This window comes from Charadrius vociferus, unplaced genomic scaffold, assembly GCF_000708025.1.
Source record: "Charadrius vociferus isolate BGI_N301 unplaced genomic scaffold, ASM70802v2 scaffold251, whole genome shotgun sequence".
Taxonomy (NCBI): domain Eukaryota; kingdom Metazoa; phylum Chordata; class Aves; order Charadriiformes; family Charadriidae; genus Charadrius; species Charadrius vociferus.
The window spans coordinates 854,430-868,549 of record NW_009646963.1 but is presented as its reverse complement, the minus strand read 5'-3'; the positions used below and the strand labels follow the sequence as shown (position 1 = coordinate 868,549).

The 14,120-nt window shown below is 39.7% G+C and overlaps 1 protein-coding gene across 1 annotated transcript in view; it reads left to right on the top strand.

Moving 5' to 3' along the window:
• The first annotated feature begins 6,827 nt into the window (after positions 1 to 6,827).
• The window catches only part of GUCY2C (guanylate cyclase 2C (heat stable enterotoxin receptor)), a 44,707-nt gene continuing 37,414 nt past the window's right edge, over positions 6,828 to 14,120 (top strand). Inside the window, exons 1-5 of the mRNA XM_009895226.1 lie at positions 6,828 to 7,038; positions 7,956 to 8,068; positions 9,385 to 9,452; positions 11,124 to 11,339; positions 13,717 to 13,838. Of these exons, the coding sequence (XP_009893528.1) occupies positions 6,828 to 7,038; positions 7,956 to 8,068; positions 9,385 to 9,452; positions 11,124 to 11,339; positions 13,717 to 13,838 (730 nt within the window). The remainder of the gene's footprint in view (positions 7,039 to 7,955; positions 8,069 to 9,384; positions 9,453 to 11,123; positions 11,340 to 13,716; positions 13,839 to 14,120) is intronic.

Here is a 14,120-nt window from a genome sequence, read left to right as displayed (position 1 = left end):
AGGGGAACCTCTTTCTTTAATTTTCACTAGTGTTTATGTCTGTGACTGTAGGGGTTTGCGGGAACTACACCTTCAGAATTTTCCTGATACCTCCAGCTCCCAACCTGTCATCAAGATTCAGTCAAGTTAATAAAAGTAACTTAAAAGCTGTCTTTGTGTTGGATTTCAGCATCACATTTAGGTAAATTTTTATAAGTTTATGTATGTAGAACCAAAGGAGGGAAGGCGAGACAATCTGCTGATCCAGCACAAGTCAGTGTCAGAACTGAAAATACAATGCATGATTAGCTGGATCCACACAAACTTACCCAAGCCAGAAAGCCACATCATTGCAAGTGCTACATCCCAGAGAATGCAGTTGTACTGGTCCAGGACATGTGCTGATATACCTGTACAGTATTCCGTTGCTATATGGATTTACAGGATCAAGTGTGCACTAGCTTGAAAAATACATAACTCCATCACATAGTATAGATGTGTATAATGTTAATAAAAAGAGTTTAAGGAAACTGAAGTATTTGTCCAAGACATAAATGATTACACACTGGAGCCATTTACCATTGTAATGAAAAAACAGAACAGATGTTTGCACAATACAGATAGCTTACATTCGTCACTTGACAGAGGTGTATCCTGCTGAGTCTACAACAGAGGCTAACTTTTATGCTGAAATGAAAAATATGTCCTGTCACTCTGGAAACAAAATCCTTTAGCGAAAGGGTGCAAAATCATTTTCAAAAAAAGCAAAACCCAAAAGCATTTAAGAGGAAAGACTTTTTACTATTTTTTCTGGTGGTATACAAGTTAGATAGATGAATAATATTCACTTCAAAGTGTGTATGTGTTGGGAAATGGTTAAAAGGAAGAAGACTCTTAATTGAGCTAGATATTTATGATACATTACATATTTAGCTTCATCTTCTGGTATGTGGCAACATAGATCAATGGAAAGGTGGGGCCACCACCCAAGCTGCTGGTAGTATGATGCAATTCCAGTTACAACTTTTCTTATCCTTGTCTGTAGATTTCCTCTTACTAGATAAGTAACTTCGGATGAGAACAGTCAGTACTTTGCAGTGTAATTCCACTCTAATCTGTGGCAGCAACTATGAGCTCCAAGAATAGACCTAAACTTCCGATAACCCATGGGAATGGCAATATAGAGAGGACTTCTGCTTCATCAGGATCTGTACTGGATGAGGATCATGATGTACTATCAGGATCATGCAACACATGACCCACATATTTGCATGCTGCTTTACAGGCTTGTTCTTTATCAGTAGATAGTTTCAGTCCCGAAGGATAATGTTTATAAAGTCTTTCTTTACGTTCTTGTATAGTAAATGAGAAAAAAAGATCAGCTCTGAAAAGTCAACATAGCTGCAAGGCAGCTGCTGCTACATATGTATACTCTATACATATATACAGTTGCTATGTATGGTACTATAGAGCTATGTTTGTCATCATTTACATTACTGTCTTCTAAATCAGGATAGTAGAAATATTTTCAAAATCATTTAAAAGACAGGTAAAAAATATTTCATGTCCTTGATCTTCTCTGTAATATTGAAAATTCAAGAAGACCTCTTTATACTATAGAGTCTAGACCTGTAAGTTACTGACATGAAATAAACACAGACATTACAGCACTGTACTGTTTTCTTTTCTGTCTGTAATCACATTTGTGATTCCAACCTCTAACAAAACTGGGACAAAAAAGGAAACGGAAACATTTCTATTTTATTTTTCTTGAACTTGATTTTCTCAATCTTTTTAAAGACAGGGTAAAAGCTGTTAAAGCCCAAGACAATCAAAATAATTTGGGATCAGGCTTAGTAGTAGTGGGCAGAACTTGAAAACAACATTGTCTGAAGTTTTTGTACATTTATCCTGTTGGCTAAATATGATTAACTACTACAACATATAATGTCTCGTGCAAATTTCTTATTAAAAATTCTGTATTTTACAGAAACAATATTGACAACATCATTTATTCAAAAACATAGGCATAGCCACTGAAACGAAGGAAATTTGTTTTTTAAATAAGTGAGAATTAAATATGTAAATGCATCTGTTGTTCTTTTTATTTGCATATATTTTCAGATTTTTAAAAAAATGTCCTTTCTTCACATTCCCCAGTTCTGCAATGCTGGAGACTTGCAGCATCCCTTTTATTTTAATGGAACCTCAGATTCTTGTGTACTGTCAAAGTTCCCAGCTCTGGAGAAAACAAAAAATAATATACGATTGTGAAACTCGTAAGTTAATCATAACGATCATGATTAAATGACACTGAGAAAAGAAATAATTGCAGAAAATATGTAGAGAGAAATTTTCCACTTTAAAGGACACTATCACAATATTTTATTCTGCAAAAGAAGACAATTGTATCACACTGCATGCTTCTTTACAAAATAGTTGCTTGAAAAATGCTACATTGGTTGTCTTTGGTACCAAAGAAATTGAAGATGAGCTGATAATATGTCTCCATTGTCTTCAGACTTACTAGGACTATTGGTGCCAACTTCCACAGTAGTAGTTTGACTGACTGGGGGCAGCTGATGGGTTTTTTTTTTTACGTAACTCTTTGGCTCTCCTGAGCTTTCTGAAATTGCCATTCCGCATCTTCTCTCTATTTTCTCCTCACCAAGTGGTCAAGTGGAGATAATGATTTGCAATTAAGTAAAAAAGAAATTAGGCTACATGCCAGTGAAAAGATCCTAAAAGTGATTGTGGTAAAGGCATTGGGAGATACACGGTGCCTCATTCTGAATACAGTTGCACTTTTACAGTATGAGCTGGACAGGCAAAGGGACCCTGTGATGCCCAGGTTGGCCCATTGTTCCCATTTTTCAGGACTCTCAGGCTCTGTCCAAAAAAGAAGCCACTGAAATGAGGAAAGCCCTGTCACATGGACCATTAAAAAAGGACTGGAAAATGTTGCGTAGAGCATAATCTTACACAGGCTGAGACACTTAGAGGAACAACTCTTTGGGTTTTTTGCTCTTCTGGTTTCTTTTTCTCTGTCTGAGTGTCTTTGAATATTCCAGAAGACTGAGAGAACCTCTCAGAGTAATTTGAAATCAGGAAGTCAGGGCTGATTATCTGTTTTAAATACAGCCAATAATATCTGGTTGTTTATTATCCAATAAAACAGAGAGAAAAACAAACAGTGCAAATCAGGCACTAAAACCCACTTTTCACTAAAACCAATGATACAGTTCTCTGTTGAGTTGGTATTTCTAATCTAACACAGATTATAAGAACACCCACAGAGACCTATTATGGTATTTTGTAGCTATGCAATATATGCACAAGTATCATTGTTTTTGTCAAGGGACTGAATTTTGTCATCAGCCAAATAAATATGGGGCTTGCCTGTCTGCATCTTAATCATCCCTGTGCTTCTGAAGGCAGAATAAGTGATAAACTACAGGGTTTATATTCAATTATTCAAGGGGAGACCTCCATCATCTGTTAAGAATGCTAGGATTACAAAGACGGGGTATTCAAACTGATGTACCCCTAAGAACTGACTCTTTGGATAGATACTTGCACGTAGTGAAGATATTTAAGGCTGGGACCTTTTTTACCTTTCTGACAAGATGGTAACAGTAGCTGATGCCTAGAAGCCACAGCTAGAAAAAATGTACTGGGGACATCAGATGCAGTTTCTTAGCATCTTATTCTTAGAAGGTGATTAAACCTCAATTCTTTTAAGAGAATATAAGCAGTTCTAGAAGACGTGCTTTAAATACATTTTGGGGATGATTTTTGTGGCTTATCCTGCAGGTGTCAGGAGAGGTTACCTTAGGCAGGATATTTGAGTCTGGTGTTTGAGTCTCTTTCTCTGCTTTTCCACGCCATCACATTCTTTCAGGGGAAGGCAGAGTCATCTGCATTGCCTTCAGGATGCTCCCATTACTTGTAGTTCTGTTGTAAGACAGTATTTCTAATTAAAGCTGCAGTCACCTGTAGCTTTTTTTTTTTCCTTTCTTCTGACAGATAATTTGACTTCTAGGTTTCTGAACTGTATCATTTCCTGACTAATCTCTGAAGTGCGAGAGCTGGCTCACGTTTGGAGAAAAGTTACTGAGACAGCGGGGGCAGTGCCCTGAAGAGATATGGAATATTTTTTTTTTTTTGTATCTGTTTGGTTTATGTCACTGGTAACCTCTTGGTTTTATAGACTGCTAGATAGGACATTACCAAAGAATTAGAGGAAGTTGGCTGGGATCCCTGGGAGCTGAGCTTCATTCTGCATCCAGAGCACTATGGCTGGACTGGCATTGGTGTTTCACCTCTTCCCTGGGGACTAAAGATCCCTCAGGCACAGGCAGCAACAAACACAAATATACCGAAGTTTTTGGGTTTGCTTGTGGCAGGCCCGTCAAATTTTGTGCTTTACACATATGACTCACTCATTTACTTTTTTTCTTTCCACCCTCATGATCATCTATAGTATCAGTAACTCTCACGTTTACAGCACAATGCCACAGCTTTTCTTTGTCTCTCTTACGCCATGAAACAGATGTTACTGACCAGTCTGCCGGGCAACTGTGTCTGATGTGCAAAGCCCCAAGGTACAAGAGAAACGGTGGTGTTAGCTGGTTCCAGGGAGAGCTTGCTTCACCCCAGCTGGAGCCTCCTGCCACACTCCCTCCTGTTCCACATCACCCAATGCTCAAGGCATGCTCCCATCATGAGACTTGACACTGACAGACAACACACACTGGGTAATTAAAAAGTTGTGAGGTCAACAACTGATTTATGACATGTTCTGGCTGGGGTGACACAGTGAAAGCATGGGGCAAGGGAGAGAGTAAAAAGAAATGCTGTGCTAAGGCTGCAGTTGACTTTAACTTTTGTTTTTAAAGGACACTTTTAAGCTGCTATGAAAACCAAATAAATACATGAATAGATACAAAACCAGGGAGACCTCAGTGCCATTACATACTCCCTATGTGACCAGCAATGTAAAATACTCAGTTCTGCTTGCATTATCCATGCTTGCTAACTGTTTCTCTCTGATAGGCTAAGAAGAGTATAAAATGCAAATCTTGCTCTGCTGAAGTTAATGACAAATCTCTTACTGACTTATATAGGATAAGTTTCAAGGACTTTGTAAATACCTGTAAAATGGGGCAGCAATGAGCGTATGATCTCAGTGTGAAAAGCTATATTCCATTCCCAGTATGTGGCTCTAGCCAGCCATACTAGTCCAGATATTTACATGACAGACTGCTAATTTAGAATTACTGTATTACGAATTACAAATTCTAGATTAGATACGCTGAGGTCTTCAAGGTCTGCTATTAAATGCTGGCTCATTTTCTCCTTTGTTGTTTGGTATAAGAAACATTCAAGCAATAATCATTTGGTATTAAAATAGGATCATGTAAAAAGTCTGTGCAAATATATTTGAAGTGTACTCAACACCTTTTAAATATAGGCTTTGAAAGAAACCATGGAATTGCAGTTCTGTTGTATACTAAAAGCACTGTTACTTACAGTGTTGCTGATTATTTTCCTTGTTTGTCTTAAAATTATTTCAGGAAGATAATAAAAGTAAACCTGAATATTACCTGACAGCCTCAGTCCAGGTTTCAGTAGAAAAAACAGAAGCTGCTGTAGAAACGCACAAACATCCCAAATTCAGACCAATCACACTCAGTACTTTATTTAAATTTGCCTGTTGATTCCTTTTATCTTGCAGTTCTCCTTTGTGCCCAGACTTATGCTTGTGGTCTTGTGGTTTTTTTTGTCTTCCCTTCATTCTACCCACCTTCCCAGAGGCCATTCTCAGGAAAAATACTCAGGAAAGCTCAAGAGACCTACCCAGGAACAATACCATGGTGTCCTTTAGTGTGTGCCTTTTAGCGATGCCATTTACAATTTAGCTTTGGTCCCACAGGTCTGAGATGTGGCCTTCAGCTTTGCTAATCCTTACCTGATGCAAAGGGTTGCATGACATAAAGTATGAATATGTTGGGCCCCAATTTGAGGAGCCATCTGACAAGGTGGGAATGGGCAATGAGACCTGTGCTGCTTTGGAACAATGTGTCTCGGGCAGACGTGGGGTACGTTGGTGCGCAATGCAGTGTGAGTATGAGCGGACAAGCTTTGTGCTGAGTCTACTCTGTAAGTAGAAATGAAGGCTTTGGCCTGGAGGACTGCAAGTCAGACATTTTTGCCAAGACAAAAAGTGCTTTGATGGTAAAAGCTAAAGGAATGAAATTGGTAACTTATCACAGAAGACAATATACCCTCGATTTATGAGCCCAGCCAGTAGAGATGGTGTGGCAAAGTAACAAGAGATGTAGGGCAATGCAAACATGAAGTAACCATCTGTTTTCCTCTAGGCTTTAACGGACCTTGTATTTTATTTCCATTTTAAAGAGTCATCTTCACAGTCCATCTGTCCCCTCCCATTCCTTCTCTCAGCTCATCCCTGCGATGAAGAGTTAGTGCCCTTATCAGGCAAGGTTTCAGGTAATGCTTCAGTTTTATAGCCTTAGCCTTTCCATGAGCAAACATTCACAGCAACCTTTAGCCTCTCTCCTTTCCTGAGTTTTGCTGTTCCTAGTTTTTCACAAACAGAAGAAGTGCCACCTAGTACACCGGAGGGGCGGGCAGAGGTGAAGGCAGGGAGGGGGATAGGGAAGTACCTGTGACAAGGATCATACTGCCTGTTTTTGAATCTACAGCGTGAAGATCTCTTTTGTCCTATCCAGGAACAAAACCGATGTAGAGTATCTGAAAGAAAGAGGGTTGGAAGAGAAAAAAGAAAAGAGTGAGCACACACAATGGGTGTAAACTGAGCAATAATGAAGCAACGGATGTTTGGTCTGGCCCTTTGGCCTTTGCTTTTCTCGCTCCGGCTGCTGCAGCAAGTTGGTTCAAATAAGTGTAGCGGTGACAGTTATGTGATCAATGTGATGCTCATGAATTACTCGGACTTCCCATCAACTACTGATAATTTGAAATTAGCTGTGGAGCAAGCCTTGAAGAGGGTACAAAATGAATTACAGATGGCAGGTAAGGCAATGGGTGTTCGTTATCCCTCTCCTGTTGTGGCTTCTTGTCAGACTTTGTGCCACAGCTTTCTACTCATCTGACCTTCTGCAAACTGCTCCTCAGACAGGCTCCTTGCCTGTCCGTTTACAGAAATAATGACTTTCCTCTGTAAAAACAGAAGCGCTCTACAGATGTGTAGAACTATATTTCCTTTCATGGTGTTTGGGCAGACTCTTCCTGCATGCTTTTCTGGAGATGCTTGGTTGTGATTGGGAACATGGGGATTACTGAACTGAATCAGACAAGACCAGTGATCTGTCTAATGCAGTAACTGGGATGACCTTGCTTCCTCCCCTGGCTGGATTAGCCTCTACTTTCTGAAAATAATTTTCCTCTTGACCCCATCTGTTGATCACATTATGACTTGAAGTGTGAAGATTCTGCAGTCTGTATGTTTTTTCCTCATTTAGAGTCACTGCGGGTGACACCTTTATTTATTTTGATATCTTACCTCTTCTTTCAATATCACCAATCTTCTGTCACTCTCTAGAATATCACGGGAAAAAGAGGTTCCAAAGAAATGATAACTATTCCCTTTCTGCCCTCTAGTTGAAGAGATTTTGTTCAATTTTATTGGAAAGTGGTCACTCAGTTACTTCCTACAGAGCCTTAAAAAATGTTTCTAATGGCCAACATTAAAAGTACTTTGTACTGAAAGTACTAACACTCAGCAAAAGTCAGCAGTCCACAGGGGAGCAAATTTTACAGTCTCATCCTAAGTGGTGGGGGTTAGGTGGTAGGTGGACTTTCTAGCAGCTTTTTGGTGGGACACTTCCTAGCATAATACTGCTCAGACCTGTGTCAGAAGAAGAGGGATACAGTGTATTAGTGGTTATCTGCAACTTATGATGCTATTTACTTTTATGTTTGCGTTATAGGAGCAAATGTTACAGTCAATGCCACCTTCCACAACTTTACCTCATCACTCTATGTCTCACAAGGCTGTCGTACCAGCACCTGTGAAGGTGTGGAGCTCATCAGGGAAATTTATGTGAGTAGCAGGCTTCTTTAAGTTGATTTCCAAAGAAGACAAGACTTTTTTTCTTTCTGTGTGTGCGTGCGTGCATGTGTGTCTCTGTCTTTCCTTACTAACTTTTGATCCTGTGGTTCAGTTCCAAACAGATTCGACAAGGAAGTGAAGTTTTCAAAGAGATAATGTTCTTATAGGTTTTGTGAAGAGAAGCAGGCGAATACTGGAGAGAGACTCTATGAATGCTTCCTGGAGGCTGTCATTAGACATTTCATGGCATTGCCAGCTAAAGCAGCCTTCTGCTTCAGGCTCCTTTTCCTGTGCTTAAGTTGTCCTCTTTTTTATATCTGCACAGCTCTTTGTGTGGCCACATAGCCAAAGAAATCTATTAAAAAAACCCCAACAACCAACCAAAAAACCTAACCCCAAACTCAAACACTCAAACAGCCCAAGCAGAGCAAAAAAGCGCCATTTCCAACTGGATCAGATCCTGGTCTGATTCACCATCAGTTTACACAAATACACAAAGGAGAGAGCTGTGCAAGGATGGGAACATGTGGGCAGAGAGGTTATTAAGCTGGCACTGATACCAAAGAAATGTGTATGGAACTATGCCCAGAGGGCAAAGATGAAATGCTCACTTCTCACTAGAAATCACAGAAGTCACGTGGGAGAAACTATGTAAATACCCTAATATGGGGAAAAGCTTCAGTTAGAATTGGTGCCTTACAAGAAGGCATGTTTTGGTGGATTTTCTCATGTCTAATAACTGTCACCTCTGAGTGAAGCTTTGTCAATCCAATGTGAATTCTCAAATCTACCAATGTATGACCACATGCTATAGTCTTTGTTAAGAATTCCCTCATGACACACAAAGCTACTGGTCAGGTCTCATTTGGTGGTCATGGAAGGATTTTTTTTCATACAAGCTTCATATGCATATAACTAATTGTTTTTCTGTTACACAGTGTTTTGTAATTCCAACCCCTCTGTCCTCTGCAAATGCAAGCACTTCTGGGGTGTGCAATTTCATATGTGCAATTGTATCAATTACATAATTTTAATCCTAACTTGCTGTCTGTCTCTTAATGAAGGTCATACTCATAGGCATTATTCTGTCCACTGCCTTTTTGTAGCTTTTTGTGATTCCTCCCTCCTTCACTCTGGGTTTGTCCTTTGAATCTTTCTGTAGCTCCTTTGCTACTCCATTCTTGCTTTTGCTGGGTAACTTATGTGTTTCCTTCTCAAATCCTTAAGTTTTCTTTTTTCTCCCATCCTCCTCTCTCTGCCAGTCCTTTGCACTGTCCCCACTACTGACCCTTTCTGATCCCTTGCAGAATACTGGCAAACTTGGCTGTGTTGTCATAGGACCTGCTTGCACTTATGCCACCTACCAAATGGTCTCGTAAGTACTGCCTCATCCCCCTAATATTATGATGTTAGAGATATCATCTGATGAACAAAGTTGTTTTGTGTACAAGAAGCCAGCAGAGACATTGGGGTTTAGGATATATCAGACACCTTGAGGTCTACAGCCGAGCCAGTAAGACTCTTATGCACAACCACTATGTTTGGTAGAGAGAAGAAAATCCCCTTCCAAAGCCCATTGATGAAATTCCATTGCTAGTAGCAAAACTTCTCTAATTGCTGACAGTAAGCTAATTGGTTGATTGAGGGCTCAAAAGACTGAACTCTTCAGCAACTGCAGCAGGAAAGAGCTGTTAGCTTGAGGCATGCAGACATCGCAGAGCTGCAGCAACGGGAGTCCTCCTGGGTGGGTGTTCAGTCATTGAGAGGGGCCCAAGTTACATGTGTCAAGAGAAGATACAAAAACCCCAACCATCTTTAGTAAAGAGTGTTTAGATAGGGGCAGCCAGTTTAATCATAACTCTTCTGTCTCAAGAAGCATTCCTGAAGAATGAGTCTCTCTACTATCGTATTATACAAGAACCAATATAATTCTATTCCCTATTACATTATTCATTACTATGTTCATTCTCAGATATTAGGAAAAGCGTAAGCTGAAGCTGCAGACTTCTAGCATAAATCCGTTAAAAAAACCCATCGGTTATGACATACAAATCCCTATTGTTACCCATGTAAACTCTGGTAGCCTTTCTGGTTTCACTGAGAGATACTGAGAAGATTGAGACACTTTTACCTCAAGCTTTATCTGCTTTTAGCTCTATACTTTTCTTTCAGTGGCATGATGAGAAGTGAATACAGTGTTACTGGTGAACATATGTAATTAGTTTACAGAAGATCAAAAGAATAATTCTTACATATGTATGGGACCATGGCAAAATATTATGCAATATACCCCATTTTATTGATTGCGCCTCCTAACTTTACGTTTGCTTTTCTATCTGCTGGATATGGAGCTGCCCAGAATGATGCCAAAGTCTTTTCCTCGGACTCTGACACAGTTAAACCAGTAAAAAGTACGAATAGCGGAAGTTTATGCGAAGCAATGAAGAACACTAATGAACAGGCAGCTGGCTTTTGCCCATGGTGCAATAGCTTTGCAAATCAGAACAAGTGCCTTACTTTAGAGCACTTTACAGATTTCCTGCCAGGAGAGGGTTGCCTTATTTTTTCTCCCTGACTGCTGCTGTTGTACAGCTCCTAAAACATGCCATAGCGAAACTAAAAGACTTTGAGTTGTAGGAGTGAAGCTTTTTTGATGGTAAAAAGCTGTCACCCTCCAGCACTGCCCCAATAAAGAGATCAAACCCATCCCATGTTAATAGCAGCCAGGGACCAGAATTGGGTGGGTCCTTGAGCCTTTGGACTCCTGTCACAGCCCTTGGGCTGAAATGGTGCATGGTACCCAAAAGGGCACGGGGAATTGGGGGCAGTGAGAGAAGCTGCCTGGGCCAGTTCAACAGGGCTTTTCAGTGCCAACACTGACTTGAAATCTGTTTGTGTTCTTGAGGAGCCTTCTATTTCAGGTTCAAATTGCTGTTGAACTAACACAGGGCACCAGAGGAGAGGGCACTGAGGATGGGAATCATGGGGTAGCTGCCTTGGTGTGACAGCAATCCGTTCAGACTTGTCCTCTTGTCTCTCCCTTCAGAGTTGAAACAATACTGAGCATGCCTCTGATCTCTGTAGGGAGTTTTGGACTGTCCTGTGACTACAAAGTAAACCTAACCCGCCTTCTGACCCCAGCCAGGAAAGTGAATGAATTCTTCTATCATTTTTGGAAAGAATCTCAGCTGCCATTCAAAACCACAACCTGGGAATCTGCCTACATTTACAAGAGGAACGAAAACTCGGAGGCATGCCTGTGGTAAGATCGGGATCCACCTCTGAGCCAGCTGTTGATAAACTCCTTGGACATGGTTCCTACGAGCTGTCCTTCAAGTCCTACGGTTTGGGAGATGCCTTATGGCTACCAAGGAATGAGAGAAGGAAAAGATTAATTATACCTTTTAGCCATACTGCATATGTGAATGTTTCACGCAGTCTACTTTTAACTATTCTTAAGCCTTGGCTTTTCCTGTGGACAGCATACCCCATATCTTGTCCCTGCTGGAAATACGTGTTTACTGCAGCTTTGATGTAAATAGTGTGACATGAGAGGGTCCTCCATTGGGCTCTCCATAGATGCCTTTTTAAGTCAGGGGTCTTATCAAGCTCATGTGATGTTTCTCCACATTAATGGCTTCAATCTGTGGGCACTATTGTTACTCCAAAGCATTTCAAAAGTTCAAACTGTATATTTCTTTGACCAAAATGACCCCCAATGATCGCAGAGTTTAAACTATGCTCTCACCAGTTTGGAGCAAAGGAGACAGTTTTCACTTTGTGACCTGAAACATCAGCCTGTGCTTGATTCTCAAGAATGTTGTTTTCTCCATGCCTAAAATCAAAGGCTGTTTTTAGTCAAATAGACTCTTTAATATACTGATATTTATCATTACTCTTCTAATATTCATTCTTATTTAGCTTTCAGCTCATGTGAATGTTTCTATGCTCCTTTGATTTTTTTTTTCCAATTTTGGGACATAAAATGATGATTAATTAAAAAAAAAATATCTAATTTCTCCTACTAATTTTACAAAGGCAGCCAAGATTTCATGGAAATAACTATTATTTATCTTTCCAATTCATAACCTGAGGAACTTGCAGAATTTTAAGCAAATTTATGACTGTATTTACTTCAGAGTGATATAAACATATTGTTACAAAATATTTTGTATACAGAATTGAAATTTTTTTGGTCTGAATTAAGAGGCCTGAAACCTAATCTCCAATTCACTGTTTTGTAGATATTTAGGGTCTTCTATTGTTTCCTTCTTTTTTAGTATAGGTAGCAACTTGATCGCATGAGGTAATTGCTATGATTACCTCTCTTTGGTGCTTTGAAACATCAGTACACTTCACTTATGTCTTACTACAGTCCCTATTTCTCCATGTTTGTAGCTATAATTGCCAATGCACTACACACACTTTAGCTAAATACCGTTAATCCTGCAGGTTTCATACCTTTCAGGGAAGTCAAAGTATCTAAGTTATTTCCCAAGGGTTTCTTAGCTTGTCTTTATTAAGGACGTTCTTAATGACTTCAGAATTGTTCAAACTCCTTTTCTTTATTGTTGAATTAACAAAAAAGAAAATTAATTTTGTGTCTCTGCCCATTTTCGTCCTAATATCGTTGCAAAAATGCGTCTCATTCTGCTTTAATAGGAAATGTCAGCTTGCAGGCTTCTGAACTGTCTAATTTTAAAAATCCCTTTTTTCTAAAGTACAAGTTATACTGTATGGGCTAATTGGTTTCCCCATATGTGTATAAAAATAGGTGAATACCCACAGTGATAACAAAATCAGGTTATGTCTCAACTATGCCCATGTTCCTGTAAATAAATGGCTCATGATTCTGTTCCTGAAAAATAATAGGACACAAGAGATATTTAGTAGTTTATAGGACTGGGATCTCAGTGTTGCTAGATCAAAAGTTAAACAGTTTGAAAATAAAGAGATTTCTTTTGGTTTTCCCTCTGCATTAACTTTATTTCAAACATAATGTCTCTTTTCAGACACAACATGTTGAGGCAAGAGTAGGATTTAGGAGTTGGCTGGTTTTGCTTAATCTTTTAGCTAGGTTTTACTCACTTTGTTGGTTTTTTTTGCTGTCCTCATTTTTCCCCTTCACGTTTTAACTGATTCGATATTGCAGGTTTTTTGTTATTACTTTCTTTCCTTTGCTTCTCTCACAGTCAGGGTACGCACATGTTTTTTATGTCAGTTCTTTCTGCAGCTCCCATTTACTCCTTTGAACCTTCACATGCGTCTTCTAAGATTACCACCGATGTCTCAAAACAGCAGAGCTTCGTGGCTCTGCCTCCCAGTTAATCTCACTGTAATTTTCCCAGATCCCTGATTTTGTTCCTTAATTGTTAATGTCTTATTACACCATTGTATTCTCCAAACCCATCCTTTGTACAACCAGGCTCAAATACCTCTGGGTGACTTTCCAAACACTTCTAAGTCTTTCATGCCTTGTATTGATTTTCTCTCTTCTGTTGCTGCAGAAAAAAAATTGTTCCATACCATCTTACAAACACTCTTGTGTGCTGTAAACGGCCTATCTCACATTTTGGCTTACTTAGGAGAATGTGAGGAGTTAGCAATTTTCTGACAATATCTGCGCTCCCTTGTGTCAGGTACATGAATGCGCTAGAGGCTGGAATCACACACTTTTCGCAAATACTGAAGTTCAAGGAGATTTTAAGGACTTCGGAGCAGCTTCAAAAAACTGTGAAAGATCCAAACCGGAAAAGCAATGGTAAGGGGGGGCTGAGGGTGCACTCTCCCCTGCAGGTAAGTTGCTTTTCCCAGGAAACCAGACCTACCCCTTAGTTACATTTTGGGGATAGTCTTTCTACAGAAATGGTGGAGAAACACGGACATACCATTTCACATGGATGCAAACACAAAACAGCACAAAGTTCCTAAATTCCTCTTAAAATTCCCCGTAAAATACGGGGGAACATCCTGGTTCCAGAGGGGTGAATTATCCCATTTAGGCACAAGCTCTGTTTTGTGAAAGATTCACAAATCCAGGAAT